The sequence below is a fragment of the Oncorhynchus gorbuscha genome, linkage group LG15 (assembly GCF_021184085.1).
Source record: "Oncorhynchus gorbuscha isolate QuinsamMale2020 ecotype Even-year linkage group LG15, OgorEven_v1.0, whole genome shotgun sequence".
NCBI classification, from domain to species: Eukaryota; Metazoa; Chordata; class Actinopteri; order Salmoniformes; family Salmonidae; genus Oncorhynchus; species Oncorhynchus gorbuscha.
The window spans coordinates 84,474,578-84,495,766 of NC_060187.1; the positions used below are offsets into that span (position 1 = coordinate 84,474,578).

The window sequence follows — 21,189 nt, forward strand, 5'->3', positions numbered from 1 at the left end:
CACACCCTGTAATAACATGCTCCCACACTACACACCCTGTAATAACACACCCTGTAATAACATGTTCTGAGAGAATCACATATCCCTGCAGACAGACAGGCAGACTGACAGAGGGACAGGTGACGATGAAAGATGAATGTTAAAGTAGTAAGGTTACTGCTGCTACACAATCAAAGCCCTAACTGTTTAAATTATGACACAAACAATTTGTCATGACTTATTGTATTGTCATGTTGATCTGCTCTGATGAAACTGCTACATGCTGGTAACTGTTCCCAGGTGAAAATCTGCAGAGCTGCAGTCCCGGTCTTGTCCTGTAGATGGAGACAGACCCAAACAGACTGCAGCTTGGATCAGTTGTAGTTGCCCATAACCACTACCTGGATCAGGCCTTTTTACAGCCTCCTTATGGTTAATCTTAGAACTAATCTGATCCTAGGCCTGTGGTTACATGGAACTAACTGGTGAGTTTGGGTCAGAGCTCAGGTTATACAGCTCTGCCATGTTTCTGTGCAGTTCCTTATTGCTGTTATTGTCTATGTTCTATATCCCTGTGTTTAACCTTAATAAAGACAACATGTTAACTTTAACAAACATTCTGTTCTCTGCTCGCGAAGTGTGTTGGTGTGTATCAGGTGAATCAAGAGAAACTGGTGCATAAACAGGATCAGGTAGTGTTTTGGAGTGAGCGAGAATGTGGGTGGGGTCGTAGTGTTATACAAAGCTAGTTCTGCCCTCGGGGTCCTAGTGCTTCTTGTTTTCTCTCTTCCTCTACCCTCATCTCCCTCCATTTTTTACTGCTAGAGTTATGTTTCAGGATGACAATAGTACTGTTATAGTGTGAGAAAAGGTGTGTGAGGTACTGAGTCAGTACACCGTGGCAGGGAGTTCTCAGTCTTCCTCCTCAGCCACATTCTGTCAACAGCGGGCCTCACGTTAGCAGTACGAGAGAGGTGTGGGAGTGTGTGAACGCAGCAGATCACAGACCCACTCATCATAGGCTATTCACTCCAATTTGCTCACTTGATTGTTGTAATGAATAATGAATTCGCAGACAGTGCGTTTGATTGGTAAACAATGAGTTTCCCAGACAGGCTTGTTTCACATGTTCTATTTATTAGTGTCAGTGTGGTCACAGGAGAGTTCCCTGGACAGCCAGGGACCCACAGTCACAGCAGACATCAATGTATTACATCATTATGGGCCATTTATAGCTCTACTGTCTAATCTGGCCTTCATGGGAGTAAAACACACTGGTGTCAATAGTCTGAAGCGCGGTCCTCTCCTTGCCTCATCTCCTTAGTCTGCACTGATCTGAAAACTCATGATAGATGAGAACAATGTCCATTTATGTCAGTGAAGTAGACTGTTGAGATGCAGGCACAGTGGCATTACAGTAAGGAACCAGAGAGCACAGTGGTAAATCTCCATCACAGTGAGTTGGGACCGAGCTGGGTAAGGCAATAGGAAATGGTGGGAAAAGTACTCAATTGTCATACTTGAGTAAAAGTGAAGATGACTTAATCGAAAATTACTTTAGTAAAAGTCTAAAAGTATCTGGTTTTAAATGTCCTTAAGTACAGTGGTGGAAAAAGTACTCAACTGTCGTAAAAAAAAATAATTCATTAACAAACGCAGTATTTTCTTTTCTTGAGTCTGCCAGATCAGAGGCAGTAGGGATTACAACACGTTATATTGATAGGTGTGTGAATTGGACCATATTACTGTCCTGCCTGAGCATTCCAAATGTAACTTGTACTTTTGGGTGTCAGGGAAAATGTATGGAGTAGAAAGTACATACTTTTATTTCGTAACATAGTGGAGTAAAAGTAAAAGTTGTCAAAAATATAAATAGTAAAATAAAGTACAGATACCCCCCAAAAACTACTTAAGTAGTATTTTAAAGTATTTGTACTTAAGTACTTTACACCACCGGCAACAGGAATAGTAATCTCCTGGCTCTGGGCTCAGCTTGGCATCACATACAAAAGGCAAGGGTGGAGTGGAACTAGGCAAACATAAACAGGTTAGATGGGTGGGGTGTGGGAGTGATTCAGCATTTGACTTTTATGTCAGACACTATGCTGTTGATATACAGTATAATCTGTATAGTAATCTGATTGGTTAGCAGTGCTTTATATTTTCCATAACATGTAAACATCTGAGTGTAGCTTAGCACTACTAACTTCTTCATGCAGGAGGCTTCCTAATACAATGTTCTAGTATTGGATTGTACAACTATAGAAAGTATAAAGAAATAAAATGTAATATAACGTTTTCAGACAGACAGTATAAAATATATACATACAGTATCTAGAGAGAGTAGTGCACTATGCACATTCCTCTCTCTCTCACACACGCACACATCCACACACTTATACACACACACACATTCACAAGCACTTACACACATACACAAATGCATGCAAGTCATGAAGAAAGGTTCCGATGAATAATTAGTACTAAACGCAGCTCTACTTCTAACAGACGTCTCCTGAAGTGGTTGTAACATCTTAGAACGTCTCTCTAGAAAGCTTTTAAAAATACTATGTGCAATATAAGACAGAGCTGCTGTTTGGCTGAGGCAAAGCTCTGATATAAAATACATTTCTGCTCTCATGCATATACACTGTATATACCACAAAACTCAGACAGGGAACACACATCAGAGCTGGAGGCCAGGACATTCCCCACATGTCCTTTGGGGGGGTGCATGCTCACGTGTGTGTTGTGTGATATTGTGGTGCAGGCATGTCAAACTTTCGGCACAGTTTAATATCGAGAGCCATGTGTTATATATATTTATATATAAAAAAGGAAATATAACCACTTTTCACTGTGGCCCTCCAGATCTGGGTGAAACCCCAATCTGGCCCTTGTGGTAAAATGAGTTTGACACCCCTGGTATAGTGTGTGGGTAGTGAGTGTCAGTGTGTGGATCTTTGAGCCTTCTACAGCATGTTTAGGTCCAGGTAGTGCCCTCCCTGCTTGGTCAGGAGAGGGGGGAAGGGCATCAGAGCATCACCGCTGCTGGACTGACCAATCATACTGCTCAGTACAGGCAATGCCTCCATAGGACTCTACAGAGAGAGGGAGAGAGGCAGGGAGAGAGGGTGAGGAAGATAAAGAGAGGAAGTGAAAAGAGAAAGGAAAGGAGTCTATGTGGTTTGAAGGTTTCCTTGTCCCAGCACCAGAGGATTCCATCACCTAGTCCACCACCTCCCCACCTGACACTAGTACAGCAGTGATAACACTATCTATCACACTACAGCGCCCCGGGGAGGAAACGGGAACACGCCTTGGAAGGGCTGAGTCAGACAGCACCAGGTAGAAATTCACCATATAGAACAGGTACGGTTCTAGGTTCCACCAGAGAATGTGGTTAGAGCGTTGGGCCAGTAACCAAAATGGTTGCTAGGTCGAATCCCCGAGCTGACAAGGTAAAAATCTGTCGTTCTGCCCCTGAACAAGGTGGTTAGCCCACTGTTCCTTGGCCATCATTGTAAATAAGAATTTGTTCTTAACTGACTTACCTAGTTAAATTAAATAAACATATGATCCTAGATCTGAGGTTAGGATTGGGTGTGTGGTGTATTCTGATCCTAGAGGTTAGGATTGGGTTTGTGGGGTAATCTGATCCTAGATCTGAGGTTAGGATTGGGTGTGTGGTGTATTCTCATCCTAGAGGTTAGGATTGGGTTTGTGGGATAATCTGATCCTAGATCTGAGGTTAGGATTTGATGTGTGGGATAATCTGATCCTTGGGTTTGTGGGGTAATCTGATCTGCACTGTAAAAATATAGATGTCGAGAAGGAAATCAGCTGGAATAGGATTGTGAGTTTTCTCAACAAATATGTTGTTTAACAAACTCACAGTCCTATTGTAGCTGGTTGCCACAGATCTAGGATCAGATTATCCAACACACCCCATCCTAACCACAGATCTAGGATCAGATTACCCCCCCCCCACACACACACACACAATCCAAATGTGAATCATCAGGGGGTAGAAGACATCTGATCCTGGACCAGTGGTTGAGGGGGGAACATCTACTCTGTGTCCCGATCAACACAACCTTCTCTGGTGGAACCATCATCTTTTTTTACAGTGTGGTTTGGGGCATTGCAATCCCCCCTAGCTAGACTCTACGCCGTGACCCTCTAGTAACCCAGAATCTCAAACCACACCCACAACCACATCGTCCCGGAGACGAAGGAAAGGAGAAACGCCCCATGACCCTGTCAGCCAATCCTTACCTTCCGCCTGCCTAGGACACACCCCTTAAATACACACCCACTCTTTGGGCTGCGTGAGCAGGGTCCGGGAGGGATCGTGATCGTGCATGTTAGCATGAGCGTGCACAAGGCCATCCTCAGTAGCGTACTATAGTGTTGAGGGGGACAGAGACACAGGGGACTGAGACAGAGACAGGCTGGGCTGTGTGTTCAGAAGAGTCAGCCTTTACAAGATGATTACTGCTGATTTATCTACAGTATATAGTATCACCTCAACTTCCAAACTAGTGTTCATTAGCACAGGCTGAACTCACTGGCTATTTCCTAGTGTATCAGTGAGGAGCAGCCAAATCAAGTCCAAGCAGGCAGTGGAGATCCACCCAACAGAATGCCTGTGGGTGTTTGTGAGGGAGGGAACAGAACAGGGAGGGTAGACCTGACTAACTTGTTTGATAGCCTCCAGGTAAATACAGTGGATACCTGACAGTATAGTACACTCCTCCATTAGCAGATTGGAATACTTCCTTTGGATCGACCGTGAGACATGAGAGGACACGGCAACACATACTATACCGGTCACATTGCCCACACACACACTTTCTCTAACACACATGAATGTACACACAGTCTTGTATATCTAACTGTGTGGGGACACACAATTCAGTCTCATTCAAAATCAAATTTTTCGTAACCCCTAAACCTATCCTAACCTTAATGCTAAAACCTAACCCCTAACCCTAAAACTAACCCTAGCCCCTAAACCTAAACCTAATTCTAACCCTAAGACTAATTCCAACTTTAACCATAAACCTTATAGAAATAACGTTTCACCTTGTGGTGACTAACAACATGTTTGTTTACTATTCATGTGGGGACTTCCCCACAAATATAGTTAAACACATCCAAGTGCGCACACACACACACACACACACACACACACACACACACACACACACACACACACACACACACACACACACACACCCACACCCACACCCACACACACACACACACACACACACAGTTTACCTGGTATCCCTGAATGGTGTTGAGCAGTTCTTTATAGGCGAGGCCATGCATACGGACCACTCCCCCAGGGGAGGGCAGGGGGGTGGGAGAGGGGTAGTACCCTATAGTGTTGGGAGAACCTGGGGGACTGGAGAGAGGGAGAAGAGTGAGAAGAGAGGAGAGAGAGTAAGAAGAGAGTGAGAAGAGAGGAGAGAGAGAAGAGAGGAGGGAGAGAGGGAGAAGAGTGAGAAGAGAGGAGAGAGAGTAAGAAGAGAGTGAGAAGAGAGGAGAGAGAGAGGGTGAAGAGAGGAGGGAGAGAGGGTGAAGAGAGGAGGGAGAGAGGGAGAAGAGTGAGAAGAGAGGAGGGAGAGTAAGAAGAGAGTGAGAAGAGAGGAGAGAGAGAGGGTGAAGAGAGGAGGGAGAGAGGGAGAAGAGAGGAGAGAGAGTAAGAAGAGAGTGAGAAGAGAGGAGAGAGAGAAGAGAGGAGGGAGAGAGGGAGAAGAGTGAGAAGAGAGGGGGGAGAGTAAGAAGAGAGTGAGAAGAGAGGAGAGAGAGAGGGTGAAGAGAGGAGGGAGAGAGGGAGAAGAGTGAGAAGAGAGGAGAGAGAGGGTGAAGAGAGGAGGGAGAGAGGGAGAAGAGTGAGAAGAGAGGGCGGAGAGTAAGAAGAGCGTGAGAAGAGAGGAGAGAGAGGGTGAAGAGAGGAGGGAGAGAGGGAGAAGAGTGAGAAGAGAGGAGAGAGAGTAAGAAGAGAGTGAGAAGAGAGGAGAGAGAGAGGGTGAAGAGGAGGAGAGGAGGAGAGGGGAGGAGGTGGGAGGAGGAGGGGGGGAGGAGGAGGGAGGAGAAGGGGGAGGAGGGGGAGGAGGTGGGAGGAGGTGGGAGGAGGAAGAGGTGGGAGGAGGGAGGAGAAGGGGGGGAGGGAGGAGGAGGGGGAGGAGGAGGTGGGAGGAGGGAGGAGGAGGGGGGGAGGGAGGAGAAGGGGGAGGAGGAGGGGGAGGAGAGGGGAGGATGTGGGAGGAGGGAGGAGGAGGAGGAGGGAGGAGAAGGGGGAGGAGGGGGAGGAGGAGGAGGTGGGAGGAGGAGGGAGGAGGAGGAGAGGGGAGGAGAAGGGGGAGGAGAGGGGAGGAGGAGGAGGTGGGAGGAGGGAGGGGGAGGAGGAGAGGGGAGGGGGGGAGGAAGAATGAGGGGGAGGAGGGAGGAGGGGGAGAGGAGGGAGGAGGAGGGGGAGGAGGAGGAGGTGGGAGGAGGGAGGAGAGGAGGGAGGAGGAGGAGGGGGGGAGGAGGGAGGAGGAGGAGGGAGGGGGAGGAGGAGAGGGGAGGAGGGAGGAGGAGGGAGGAGGGGGAGGAGGAGGAGGGATTATTATTATTATTATATATTAGAAAGGTCATTGTGGTCTTAGTGCTGTTTGCTCTTCCTTCTGATACCACACTACTGTTCAGTCATTAACTACCCTCGTGTATGTCCCCTCCCTCCCAGCCCCCAAGCCACTTACAGTATATGACTGGATGGTTAATGGGGCTAACAGGGGGCTAACAGTTCTTATCTGGGGCACTGATATCATTAACTACCCTTGTGTATGTCCTTCCCCTTCCTTGTCCAACCCGTAATAGTCCTTACCTGGGATAGTATGCAGTGTAGTTCATGTAGAGCTGAGTGCTAGCTGGGTAGTAGGCGTGTCCAGGTCCTAGGGGGCGGGGACTCAGCAGCACCTGCCCAATGGGAGGGAATAGGCCGGCAGCCTCAGCCGGCATGATGGAAGGGATGTGTGGGAAGGAGTAGGAGGGAGGAGACAGACCTGGGAGGGGGGATTGTGGGTGGGTGGGGGGGGTAGTTAGACAACACGCCAAGGCAAGGACACGGAAAGGACACATGCCCAACACGGCACACAGAGAACTAGAGATCCCCTGGTCCCATCTAAAGATGGCTGCTGTAAGCAGACTACAGTGTGCTTCCCAGTCGTCTACAATGGCAATGTGACATGGTCCGGTCGTAGTTTGTTTCTAAAAGAGGCTTCTGCAAAAACGACCCTCCTCATTGAACACCTTTAACTTTCTACAGACGTGTGTTTGGGCTTGACTCCTGACCCCACTAATGACCTCAATATTATATCACCATGATTGTTTTACATTTGAGTAATTTAACAGATGCTCTCATCCAGTGAGACTTACAGTGTTGAGTGCACACATTTTCATACTGGTCCCCGGTCGGAATCAAAACCCACAACCCTGGAATTGCAAGTGCCATGCTCTACCAACTGAGCTACACGGGACTACACACCAGAGCTCAATGACTAGACATCACCATCACTACACACCAGAGCTCAATGACTAGACATCACCATCAGTACAAACCAGAGCTCAATGACTAGACATCACCATCAGTACAAACCAGAGCTCAATGACTAGACATCACCATCAGTACAAACCAGAGCTCAATGACTAGACATCACCATCAGTACAAACCAGAGCTCAATGACTAGACATCACCATCAGTACAAACCAGAGCTCAATGACTAGACATCACCATCAGTACAAACCAGAGCTCAATGACTAGACATCACCATCACTACACACCAGAGCTCAATGACTAGACATCACCATCAGTACAAACCAGAGCTCAATGACTAGACATCACCATCAGTACAAACCAGAGCTCAATGACTAGACATCACCATCAGTACACACCAGAGCTCAATGACTAGACATCACCATCACTACACACCAGAGCTCAATGACTAGACAACTCCATCACTACACACCAGAGCTCAATGACTAGACATCAGTACACGCCAGAGCTCAATGACTAGACAACTCCATCACTACACACCAGAGCTCAATGACTAGACATCCCCATCACTACACACCAGAGCTCAATGACTAGACATCAGTACACGCCAGAGCTCAATGACTAGACAACTCCATCACTACACACCAGAGCTCAATGACTAGACATCCCCATCACTACACACCAGAGCTCAATGACTAGACATCACCATCAGTACAAACCAGAGCTCAATGACTAGACATCACCATCAGTACAAACCAGAGCTCAATGACTAGACATCACCATCACTACACACCAGAGCTCAATGACTAGACATCACCATCACTACACACCAGAGCTCAATGACTAGACATCACCATCAGTACACACCAGAGCTCAATGACTAGACATCACCATCACTACACACCAGAGCTCAATGACTAGACATCACCATCAGTACACACCAGAGCTCAATGACTAGACATCACCATCACTACACACCAGAGCTCAATGACTAGACAACTCCATCACTACACACCAGAGCTCAATGACTAGACATCAGTACACGCCAGAGCTCAATGACTAGACAACTCCATCACTACACACCAGAGCTCAATGACTAGACATCCCCATCACTACACACCAGAGCTCAATGACTAGACATCAGTACACGCCAGAGCTCAATGACTAGACAACTCCATCACTACACACCAGAGCTCAATGACTAGACATCCCCATCACTACACACCAGAGCTCAATGACTAGACATCACCATCACTACACACCAGAGCTCAATGACTAGACATCTCCATCACTACACACCAGAGCTCAGCTCCACCCACCTCTCACACAGCCCCACTGATTGGACACACTCTGACTGAAAGACTCAAGCCCAATCCTAAATCAATCCTGAGTCCCTCCCTTCAACTCACTTTTGTAATATTGCTTACACACCTATCCAATACTTCCAGCACATTGGGATCCATTTGGAATTGGGCAAGAGGCCTCACACATGCCAAGCACACATAAACCATTGGAACACACTGTTTTTAATCAGAGTGTGTGAAGAAGATGTTTTCATTGAACAGTCAATGAACTACAGATTTCTCCCCGCATGCAAATTCACCAAAATCACACAGAATATTCCCAAACCACAAGGGGTAACACACACACTCACACCCCAGGTTCCTACCCCTCTGGTCAGGTCAGACGCTCCTACCCTCCCAGAGTTCTAGATCAGAGAGAACCCAGACAGAAAAGAAGACAGGGGGCAAGATTTAACCTCTGACCTCTATCCCCTCACCCTTTCCTGCCCCCTGGTCTGTGGCAGCCCACCTACCCTGCGGTCCCGAAGCGCCCAGCTCCCAGCAGCACTTACGTCTGGACTTACATGGCGGCGGGCTGAGCCCTGTCCCACTCCTGGTCCCGGTGTGTGTGTGAATGTGTGTGTGTGAGAGGGAGCCTCCCATCAACACCAGACCCATCTCTTCAGCGCTACAGGGGAACACCTCCACATAGCGGCTGTTAACCCCTCGCTTGCCAGCCTGGCCCGGACCAGACATCACCTGCTTGTGGATCCGCTGGGAGGCAGAGAAAGCCCGCTCTGCTGAACGCATCTGGATGAAACAGTCCCCTGACGGACGACCCTATGGAGATACACACACACAGCAGGGTAACTTTAGTATCAGTATGCATAGTGTGTGTGTGTGTGCGTGAGCAGGCTTATATAGTGTGTACCTACCTGTTGGTTGACCACCATGTGTACTCCGTGTGGTCTGATGTCGTGTGTGTATTCTCCTAGGAAGGCCAGTATGTCCTCTATGGTGGCGGTGTAGGGCAGCCCCCTCAGCCTGAGGCAGTCCCTCACACCACCAGGAGAGGGCAACAGAGACACAGAGGGCAACATTGACACCAGGGGAGCTGGAGCCACGGGGATCAGAGGGGCTGACGTGTACCTGTTCAACACCTACACACAGAGAGAGTTATACGGTTAGATGGTTATAAGTGCTGGTTCAGCAACAACATACACACATAAACAAGCATATTCTCTCTGGAGTTCCTGGTTTTAATCTGCCAGGGGTATTCCGATTAAGTGTGTAGGTGTGTGTGTCTGTATTGAAAAGGTGTGTGTGTGTTTGTGTGTTGACAGTAGGGATCTGGCTGGTTGCCAACAGGATATTACAATGTTTACCGTCCTGGAGAAGAACTGTAACCCAGCCCCCTCAGGGTCACTCACTACCACTGAACTCTGACCTCTTGACCTCTCACCTTCAGACATCGAAAACCACTAGAACATTTAAACCTGTACTGTGTAGGAGTCTAAAACCACTAGAACATTTAAACCTGTACTGTGTAGGAGTCTAAAACCACTAGAACATTTAAACCTGTACTGTGTAGGAGTCTAAAACCACTAGAACCTATAAACCTGTACTGTGTAGGAGTCTAAAACCACTAGAACATTTAAACCTGTACTGTGTAGGAGTCTAAAACCACTAGAACATTTAAACCTGTACTGTGTAGGAGTCTAAAACCGCTAGAACATTTAAACCTGTACTGTGTAGGAGTCTAAAACCACTAGAACATTTAAACCTGTACTGTGTAGGAGTCTAAAACCGCTAGAACATTTAAACCTGTACTGTGTAGGAGTCTAAAACCACTAGAACATTTAAACCTGTACTGTGTAGGAGTCTAAAACCACTAGAGCATATAAACCTGTACTGTGTAGGAGTCTAAGTGCATGGGAATGTTACTACACTGAGAGCTGAGACACCTGCTTATCAATGAATAGGGCTATTAAGACTATGAGAGGTGAGGTGAGGTGAGGTGAGTATGTGTGTGTGTGTGTGTGTGTGTGTGTGTGTGTGTGTGTGTGTGTGTGTGTGTGTGTGTGTGTGTGTGTGTGTGTGTGTGTGTATTAGGAGGGTAATCTTTCACAGACCAGATCATTTAAGTGTTTGCTCAACAAACCTCCCATTGACCGCACACACACACACACACACACACACACACACACACACACACACACACACACACACACACACACACACACACACACACACACACACACACACACACACACACAGCTACACACACACACAAACACGCACACACACACAGACACACACACACACACACTCGCTCATCCAGTTGTTAATTAAAGTAAATGCCCGTGTTCTATTGAAGCTCTGTGTCACACCCTTAAACCTTTAAATCCTCTGCTAAGGTTTCCTACAGAAACCCCCACCAGGACTATACCAACACACACACACGCACCAACACACACACATGCATGCGCACTCCCTCCCTCTCTCTTTCTACCTGTTGCACTTTAGCAGACAAAACAGACACACACGTTCCACCTCAACAGACAGACGCACATCCCTCCTCCAACACACAGACATACCTGTCGCACCTTAACAGACAGACAAACCCTCCCCCTCTTCATACCTGTTGCACCTTAACAGACAGACAAACCCTCCCCCTCTTCATACCTGTTGCACCTTAACAGACAGACAAACCCTCCCCCTCTTCATACCTGTTGCACCTTAACAGACAGACAAACCCTCCCCCTCTTCATACCTGTTGCACCTTAACAGACAGACAAACCCTCCCCCTCTTCATACCTGTCGCACCTTAACAGACAGACAAACCCTCCCCTCTTCATACCTGTCACACCTTAACAGACAGACAAACCCTCCCCCTCTTCATACCTGTTGCACCTTAACAGACAGACAAACCCTCCCCCTCTTCATACCTGTTGCACCTTAACAGACAGACAGACCCTCCCCCTCTTCATACCTGTTGCACCTTAACAGACAGACAAACCCTCCCCCTCTTCATACCTGTTGCACCTTAACAGACAGACAAACCCTCCCCCTCTTCCCTCCCCCTCTTCATACCTGTTGCACCTTAACAGACAGACAAACCCTCCCCCTCTTCATACCTGTTGCACCTTAACAGACAGACAAACCCTCCCCTCTTCATACCTGTTGCACCTTAACAGACAGACAAACCCTCCCCCTCTTCATACATGTTGCACCTTAACAGACAGACAAACCCTCCCCCTCTTCATACCTGTTGCACCTTAACAGACAGACAAACCCTCCCCTCTTCATACCTGTTGCACCTTAACAGACAGACAAACCCTCCCCCTCTTCATACCTGTTGCACCTTAACAGACAGACAAACCCTCCCCCTCTTCATACCTGTTGCACCTTAACAGATAGACAAACCCTCCCCTCTTCATACCTGTTGCACATTAACAGACAGACAAACCCTCCCCCTCTTCATACCTGTTGCACCTCAGCGGCGGTGCTCTTGAACAGCTCAATGTATCTCTTTCCCAGGATGTCTTTGTGCTTCCTGAGAGCGCACTGAGCATGCTCCTCACTGGCGAATAGGACAAAGGCGTCGCCTGTCGGCCTTCCATCAGGGAAACGCACAAATAGGATGCCATCCTTGTCACCACTGACAGGACACGCCTCTTTAGGCCCCTCCCCTTGGGAGAAGAAGGCCAGCACCTGGTCAGGTGTGGCGGTGAAGGGAAGACCTCTCATCCTGATAATCACCTGGTCCTCTCGAGACAGAAACAACGCCACCTCACTGGAGGTACCGCCTGCTATCTTAAGGAAGTCTTCTCCTGTTGCCTTGTACACCTGCAGCAGAAAAGACATGGCATTAACTCCTGCTCTTTGTGAACCAGCTGTTATTTACAGGTTATGTTTACTTATTTACTGGTGTTGTTAGTATCTGAGCCACACCATAGATAGAGTTAGTAAAGGTTGATAACAGGTTATTAACAGGTCACCTCTATGTATCGTTGGTTAGTTAAAGGTTGAAAATAGGTTATTAACAGGTTACCGTAATTGCTGGACTATTAAGCGCACCTGAATATAAACCGCACCCACTGAATTATTAAAAAATATGTATTTTGTACATAAATAAGCCGCACATGTCTATAAGCCGCAGGTGCCTACCAGTACATTGAAACAAATGAACTTTACACAGCCTTTAAACGAAACATGGCTTGTAACAAAAATAAATAGACTTTAACAAAACACGGCTTGTAACAAGAATTAAAACAGTAGCCTACCAAGCCTCCTCCTGTGCACTGAAACCACTGAAGTCATCTCCTTCATTGTCGGAGTTGAATAGCCTCAGAATTGCTTCATCCGATGTTGGATCGTTTTCATTGTCGTGCTCTTCACTTTCATCCGGAGGCAAATACCCCGCTGATCTCATGCTGCCTCTTCAACACGCAGCAGTCCAGCCTTTCCAAACCCGTTGATGATAGTGGATTTTTTGACAATGCTCCACGCTGTCAGGACCCACTGGCAGACTTGACCATAAGTTGCTCTTCGCATGCGGCCTGTTTTAGTGAAGGATTTCTCCCCACTTGTCATCCAAGCCTCCCACTGAACAAGGAGCGCCACCTTAAATGCACGATTTACACTGATGTTGAGTGGCTGCAAATACTTTGGGCCATCTGCTTTTCTTCCCTCTGAAAGCTTTTGTTGTCTTTCTGCACTGAGTCAGTTCCTCACGCTGCTGTTTACAAAGTCTTATAATCGACTCATTAAGGCCAAGCTCCCGTGCAGCAGCTCTATTTCTTTTTCCAACAGCCAGATCGATCGCCTTCAACTTGAAAGCTGCATCATATGCATTTCTCTGTGTCTTTGCCATGATGAGGGTGACAAAATGACTACCGTAATCAGAATGATGGGAAGTTTGAGCGCGCTCGATTTACGACACATTATGTGACGGTGCTCAGTTTTCTGACGGCATGAATCTTGCGAAAGCGGGAAAAATCCATAAATTAGCCTCGTCATTGTATAAACCCCGAGGTTCAAAGTGTGGGAATAAAGTAGTGGCTTATAGTCCGGCAATTACGGCTATGTATCGTTGGTTAGTGGTAGGGTTAGTAAAAGGTTGATAATAGGTTATTAACAGGTTACCTCTATGTATCGTTGGTTAGTGGTAGGGTTAGTAAAAGGTTGATAATAGGTTATTAACAGGTTACCTCTATGTACCGTTGGTTAGTGGTAGGATTAGTAATAGGTTGATAATAGGTTATTAACAAGTTACCTCTATGTATCTTTGGTTAGTGTTAGGGTTAGTAATAGGTTATTAACAAGTTACCTCTATGTATCTTTGGTTAGTGTTAGGGTTGATAATAGGTTATTAACAGGTTACCTCTATGTATCTTTGGTTAGTGTTAGGGTTGATAATAGGTTATTAACAAGTTACCTCTATGTATCTTTGGTTAGTGTTAGGGTTGATAATAGGTTATTAACAGGTTACCTCTATGTACTGTTGGTTAGGGTTAGGTTGATAATAGGTTATTAATAGGTTACCTCTATGTACCATTGGTTAGGGTCAGTAATAGGTTATTAACAGGTTACCTCTATGTACCATTGGTTAGGGTCAGTAATAGGTTATTAACAGGTTACTTCTATGTACCGTTGGTTAGGGTTAGTAATAGGTTATTAACAGGTTATGTCTATGTACCATTGGTTAGGGTTAGTAATAGGTTATTAACAGATTACCTCTATGTACCATTGGTTAGGGTTAGTAATAGGTTATTAACAGGTTACCTCTATGTACCGTTGGTTAGGGTTAGTAATAGGTTATTAACAGGTTATGTCTATGTACCATTGGTTAGGGTTAGTAATAGGTTATTAACAGATTACCTCTATGTACCATTGGTTAGGGTTAGTAATAGGTTATTAACAGATTACCTCTATGTACCATTGGTTAGGGTTAGTAATAGGTTGATAATAGGTTATTAATAGGTTACCTCTATGTACTGTTGGTTAGGGTTAGTAATAGGTTGATAATAGGTTATTAATAGGTTACCTCTATGTACTGTTGGTTAGGGTTAGTAATAGGTTGATAATAGGTTATTAATAGGTTACCTCTATGTACCGTTGGTTAGGGTTAGTAATAGGTTATTAACAGGTTACCTCTATGTACCGTTGGTTAGGGTTAGTAATAGGTTATTAACAGGTTACCTCTATGTACCATTGGTTAGGGTCAGTAATAGGTTATTAACAGGTTACCTCTATGTACCGTTGGTTAGGGTTAGTAATAGGTTATTAACAGGTTATGTCTATGTACCATTGGTTAGGGTTAGTAATAGGTTATTAACAGATTACCTCTATGTACCATTGGTTAGGGTTAGTAATAGGTTATTAACAGATTACCTCTATGTACCATTGGTTAGGGTTAGTAATAGGTTATTAACAGGTTACCTCTATGTACCGTTGGTTAGGGTTAGTAATAGGTTATTAACAGATTACCTCTATGTACCATTGGTTAGGGTTAGTAATAGGTTATTAACAGATGACCTCTATGTATCGATGGTTAGGGTTAGTAATAGGTTATTAACAGATGACCTCTATGTATCGATGGTTAGGGTGAGGGTTAGTAATAGGTTGATAATAGGTTATTAACAGATTACCTCTATGTACCGTTGGTTAGGGTTAGTAATAGGTTATTAACAGGTTATGTCTATGTACCATTGGTTAGGGTTAGTAATAGGTTATTAACAGATGACCTCTATGTATCGATGGTTAGGGTTAGTAATAGGTTATTAACAGATTACCTCTATGTATCGATGGTTAGGGTTAGTAATAGGTTGATAATAGGTTATTAACAGATGACCTCTATGTATCGATGGTTAGGGTTAGTAATAGGTTGATAATAGGTTATTAACAGATGACCTCTATGTATCGATGGTTAGGGTGAGGGTTAGTAATAGGTTGATAATAGGTTATTAACAGATTACCTCTATGTATCTGTTGCCCATGTGGTGTTTGTGTCTCTGCAGGGCCATGTCTCTGTGCTCTTCACTGATGAAGCGGACCATAGCCTCTCCGTTCCTCCGACCCTGGGCGTTCAGACACAACGCAGCACCACCTCTGGACAACACATATTAAAACAATTTCAATACACTACACACCATCGTAACAGAAATGAGTCAAACACAACACACCACTAGACAATGAACACACATACTTGGCAATGTTGAGTCCTCTGAAGAAGCGAGCGATGTCCTGGTCAGATGACTGCCACGGCAACCCCCTCGCTCTGATCACTGTGTTGTCACACACACGCTCCATCTTACTGCTACACACATGCGCGCACACAGACACACACACACCAGTTAGCATCAAACCACTCACACGCTCCATCTTACTGCTACACACATGCCGCACACAGACACACACCAGTTAGCATCAAACCACTCACACGCTCCATCTTACTGCTACACACATGCGCGCACACAGACACACACCAGTTAGCATCAAACCACTCACACGCTCCATCTTACTGCTACACACATGCGCGCACACAGACACACACCAGTTAGCATCAAACCACTCACACGCTCCATCTTACTGCTACACACACACACACCAGTTAGCATCAAACCACTCACACGCTCCATCCAACTATGTAAGAACACCAATGAATAGTGTCTTATCATCTACCTTACTGCTAATCTATCTTAACGAGTCTAGTTACCAAGTGCCACTTTCAAACTTCTCAGTGACTCTCTCTGGATTTGAGAATGTGTGACCTACAACAAACAGAAGACCAGAGCAGAAGTCAAAGATAAGCAACAACGACAACATTGTGAGAAAAGTCAGAGTTTGTGTAAGTTAGTGTGTCACTCACATAAGGGTTCCAATAGCAGGGCTAGAACGATGTTGGCCATGGTCTGGACCTGCAGTGCTGCTGTGACCGGTGACAACATGGCCGTCGGATCCAACACAGCCTTTGGATCCAGTACGGTCGGCGGCTCCAATATGGCTACTGGCTCCACAGTTACACTGAGAGCTGAGGAAACCGTGGTCAAGGAGAAAACTACAGGAGAGGAGCAAGCAAAGTGTGTGTGCATGTGTGTGTGTGTTAGTCCTGCTTCCTGGTAGGTGTGTAGGGCTGGTCCTGTTGGCTCAACACACAGCATGTTCCTCTTGGAGCTACAGTGAGACACGTCAATTGTGTCTCTATTTGCATTTCAAAACCTCTAGTCCCACAGCCAACACCCTGAGGCCTGCAGACACCTCCCCCATTGGAGTGTGTTAGTATCACACACACTCTCGTGCTCACTCTCACTCACAACCACACACACACACACACACATGCACTAACGGCATGAAGCTACACTACAGAAGCAGGGTTCATGCAAAGCTGTAAAATGAACCAAGTGTCATTTCTGTGAGTGTCATTGCTTTGAGAGTCATTGCTGTGAGTGTCTTTGCTGTGAGTGTCTTTGCTGTGAGTACCTTTGCTGTGAGTGTCATGGCTGTGAGTGTCATTGCTGTGAGTGTCATTGCTGTGAGTGCCATTGCTGTGAGTGCCATTGCTGTGAGTGCCATTGCTGTGAGTGTCATTGCTGTGAGTGTCATTGCTGTGAGTGTCATTGCTGTGAGTGTCATTGCTGTGAGTGTCATTGCTGTGAGTGTCATTGCTGTGAGTGCCTTTGCTGTGAGTGTCATTGCTGTGAGTGTCATTGCTGTGAGTGTCATTGCTGTGAGTGTCTTTGCTGTGAATGTCATTGCTGTGAGTGTCATTGCTGTGAGCTGTGAGTGTCATTGCTGTGAGTGTCATTGCTGTGAGTGTCATTGCTGTGAGTGTCATTGCTGTGAGTGTCATTGCTGTGAGTGCCTTTGCTGTGAGTGCCTTTGCTGTGAGTGTCATTGCTGTGAGTGTCATTGCTGTGAGTGTCATTGCTGTGAGTGTCTTTGCTGTGAATGTCATTGCTGTGAGTGTCATTGCTGTGAGTGTCATTGCTGTGAGTGTCATTGCTGTGAGTGTCATTGCTGTGAGTGCCTTTGCTGTGAGTGTCTTTGCTGTGAGTGTCATTGCTGTGAGTGTCATTGCTGTGAATGTCATTGCTGTGTTTCTCAGTTGTAAGGATACATTCTGCCATGTACTGCACCTCCAGGCTCTTGGTGTCTGCAGATGGGAAGTGCTTCCTGAACTCTTTCCTCAGGTCAAAAAAGGAGTTGAAACATTCTGGCAGTGCCAGGTTCTGCCGAGGAAGACAACTGCAGACATTACACACTGGGCACTGACGTCAATTCAACGTCTATTCCAAGTTGGTTCAGCGTAATTCTATTGAAATGACGTGGAGACAACGTTGATTCAACCAGTGTGTGCCCAGTGGGTAAAGTCACATACATTAACCCAGGGGACCTGAATGTGGCATATGCTTGGATCACCAGAGTTTGAGTCTTGCACGGACCAAATATACTGTAGTATGCCACTTTAAAAACGTTCTGACCATACTATTATTGATTGAACAGTAGAGAGGAGGAAGAGAACATGTGCAGCCAACCATTGACAGATGTTAGGTGTTGGGTCGTATCAGGAGCTACGCTGTCTGTTTACTACCCTCATATACATATTTACTCATGTCAATAAAGTTAGGTTCCCCATGGGTCTGTATATCATACTAGATGTGAGGGGGGGGGACTCAAGATGGAATAGGAGAACGGTGTGTGTGTGTGTGTGTGTGTGTGTGTGTGTGTGTGTGTGTGTGTGTGTGTGTGTGTGTGTGTGTGTGTGTGTGTGTGTGTGTGTGTGTGTGTGTGTGTGTGTGTGTGTGTGTGTGTGTGTGTGTGTGTGTGTGTGTGTGTGTGTGTGTGTGTGCGCGTTCATGTTCAAACAAAGCCAAGAGAATATGTCAAGACAACCTCCCATTTCAACATCATGTAGAGCAGGATCTTGACAAAACATTTGACATAACACATGTCTTTATGGTTCTGTGAACACCAAACGCTTCTGCTGGAGGTAATTGTGCTCCCCGCCCTGCCAGCCTGTACCCTTACCTTGCCCGCAGCTTCGGGGTGGAGAACCTGGCGAATGTGGAGCTGCCCGTCCGTACACACACACACTGACGTGCCCGCGCCTAAGCTGTTCACCTCATTGGTCAATCTCAGATGGAACTATTCATAACATAGGAAGAGAACAGCTACAATGTAAACTCTTGAAATCAAGATCAGATAATACATCTGTAATAAACAATTACAGAACAACTCACTGGTAATATTGAAAATCCACTAACATTTTATTGGTTAAAAGTGTGATCATTATTCTGGTGATGATGATTAACAATGCAACCATTTATAATTTCATTATTCAGCAAGCGGCATAACATTGACCACAGTATACAATTTCATCCAATGAGTTATAACTGTTTCCTACTGACTAATAAACAACCTATTAATGCTGTTTATAGACTATTTAAACTGAGTCTACCTTAATGGAAAGTATTACCATGAAGACAAAATATTTACAAAAACATCCAAATATAGGCGTACAAATGACTGCTTGTGATAAAAACCAGCTTGAAAGGCTTGTTGTTACTTTCAAGTGGCTGGAAACGATTTGTGGGGTGATGTCATCGATGTTTGTGTGTGTATGTCTGTCTATTGTCTTTTGTCTATGTATGGTTTATATTTTTGGTTTCAGAGAACAAGCACTTTAATTGCTGCTAAGCCTCATTATGCAAATTGGGTGCTCATTTGCATTACTAAGCTCTAAAGATCCACACCTCCTCATCACTCAATGGACTTGTATAAATGTCCCTCAGGCTGTCAAGTAAAATGCCATCAAATATATAGGGATCAAAAAACGATGATTCATTATTAGCCAATTATAATTAGATATCCCAGGATCAAGGCCTAAATAAACAATCAATTGTTATAAAACTCCAATCAATGCATCGGTTCCCCTGATTTCAAGTGAATGGATGGCAAAGCAGAATATGATAAGTTCGAAAATGTATTTCAAAAAAATCACGAGACAACAGATACTGTCTGTACCTGGTTTAGCGCGTTCTCCAAGCCTGTGACTGTAGAGACAGACTCCTCGCTGTCCTCTCTCTCCCCCAGACAATCTTCTGTAAGGTCTGAGTGCTCAGGCCTTATTAACACCTCATTCACCTTTCCCAACTGGACCAGAGAGAAAACACACACTTCAGTACATTTAAAATAACAATGTGTGAACTTAAAAAACACACTTTAATATGCATAATGGGTAGCCGATTTATGGCACACTTATGATCAGTTTTGTCATTAGACCTGTGGTCCTGTGTAGCTCAGTTGGTAGAGCATGGCGCTTGTAACGCCAGGGTAGTGGGTTCGATCCCCGGGACCACCCATACGTAGAATGTATGCACACATGACTGTAAGTCGCTTTGGATAAAAGCGTCTGCTAAATGGCATATATTATTATTATTATATTACCTCATAAACAAAAGAAAGGTGGTCGTCTATTAAACCAAATAGGGCACATTGACGCAGAGAGCATTCCGGTTATGCTCGATGAATACTTTGTCTTTCTATAGATGACCTCATCTAGCTCCTCCTGAAAAGAATAGTCATTATCATATTCTCTTAATAAAGAAAGGAAAATATTTTAAAGATTACCTTTTTGTTCTTCAGGTCCACGAGCTGCCACACCAACTGCTCGAGCTCCGTCTCGTCCGAACCCAAGAGGTCTCCGCTCGCGCCAGATGTGGTGGTGAACAACACCGCCAGGTAGTCTACCTGAGCCGTCATTTTCAGGGTAAATACAAAAAGAAAATACTCTAATTACACCCAAAGAAATAGAAAATAACCTACAGCTACACCCCAGAACAGTATAGAACCCAAAGAATCCAGCCACCCACACCCAGACACCTATGCGCAAAGGTGTGATCAGCAACTCCAGAAATTTTTAGTTGCTTCTTGATTGCTTGATAATCTATGCAAAATCCCAGGCACACCTCATCGCAGTGTAATGGCTGACTGTTCCCTTTTTGTGATGCACCTACTGTTCCCTTTTTGTGATGCACCTACCTGTGTGCGCTGCGGACCACGTGACCCAGGTAGCTACCTGCATTGGGCCTATTCATTACGCAGATTCTGTTGCAAAGCGCTTCTTAAACGGAAGCAAACTGGACGAAACTGAGAGGGACCTACCTGCATTTGTCCAATAGAAACTCTTGTTTCCTCTGTGCTTTCGTTTGGTTCTTAACCTGTAAACGGTTTCCGTAATGAATATATCCCTTCTCTTTCTGAGTGCTGTCCCTATTGGTGCTTTCAAACAAGGACGTGGCACGGCATCGCGACAAACCCATCGGTCCAATCTGAACAACATACTTGAGAAGAACAACAATCTCATATACTAGC

The 21,189-nt window shown here is 45.5% G+C and overlaps 1 protein-coding gene across 4 annotated transcripts; it reads right to left on the minus strand.

Annotated features, from left to right (window-relative positions):
• Positions 1 to 1,080: 1,080 nt before the first annotated feature.
• LOC123998294 (epithelial splicing regulatory protein 1-like) lies at positions 1,081 to 20,839 on the minus strand. 4 transcript variants are annotated; one of them, XM_046303376.1, is made up of 15 exons: positions 20,446 to 20,839; positions 19,840 to 19,968; positions 18,844 to 18,960; positions 17,933 to 18,044; positions 16,685 to 16,846; positions 16,532 to 16,586; positions 16,022 to 16,132; positions 15,792 to 15,924; positions 12,298 to 12,660; positions 9,747 to 9,971; positions 9,384 to 9,651; positions 6,860 to 7,037; positions 5,266 to 5,392; positions 4,258 to 4,384; positions 2,943 to 3,080 (listed from the first exon to the last, which is right to left on the minus strand). In XM_046303376.1, the coding sequence occupies exons 1-14, from the start codon at positions 20,575 to 20,577 to the stop codon at positions 4,283 to 4,285; spliced, it is 2,214 nt and encodes a 737-aa protein (XP_046159332.1). In that variant the 5' UTR covers positions 20,578 to 20,839; the 3' UTR covers positions 2,943 to 3,080; positions 4,258 to 4,282. The 4 variants fall into 4 exon arrangements, with proteins under 4 accessions (XP_046159330.1, XP_046159331.1, XP_046159332.1 ...); XM_046303377.1 differs by having other exon boundaries at positions 9,396 to 9,651; positions 20,446 to 20,838; XM_046303374.1 differs by lacking the exon at positions 4,258 to 4,384 and having other exon boundaries at positions 1,081 to 3,080.
• Positions 20,840 to 21,189: the final 350 nt, after the last annotated feature.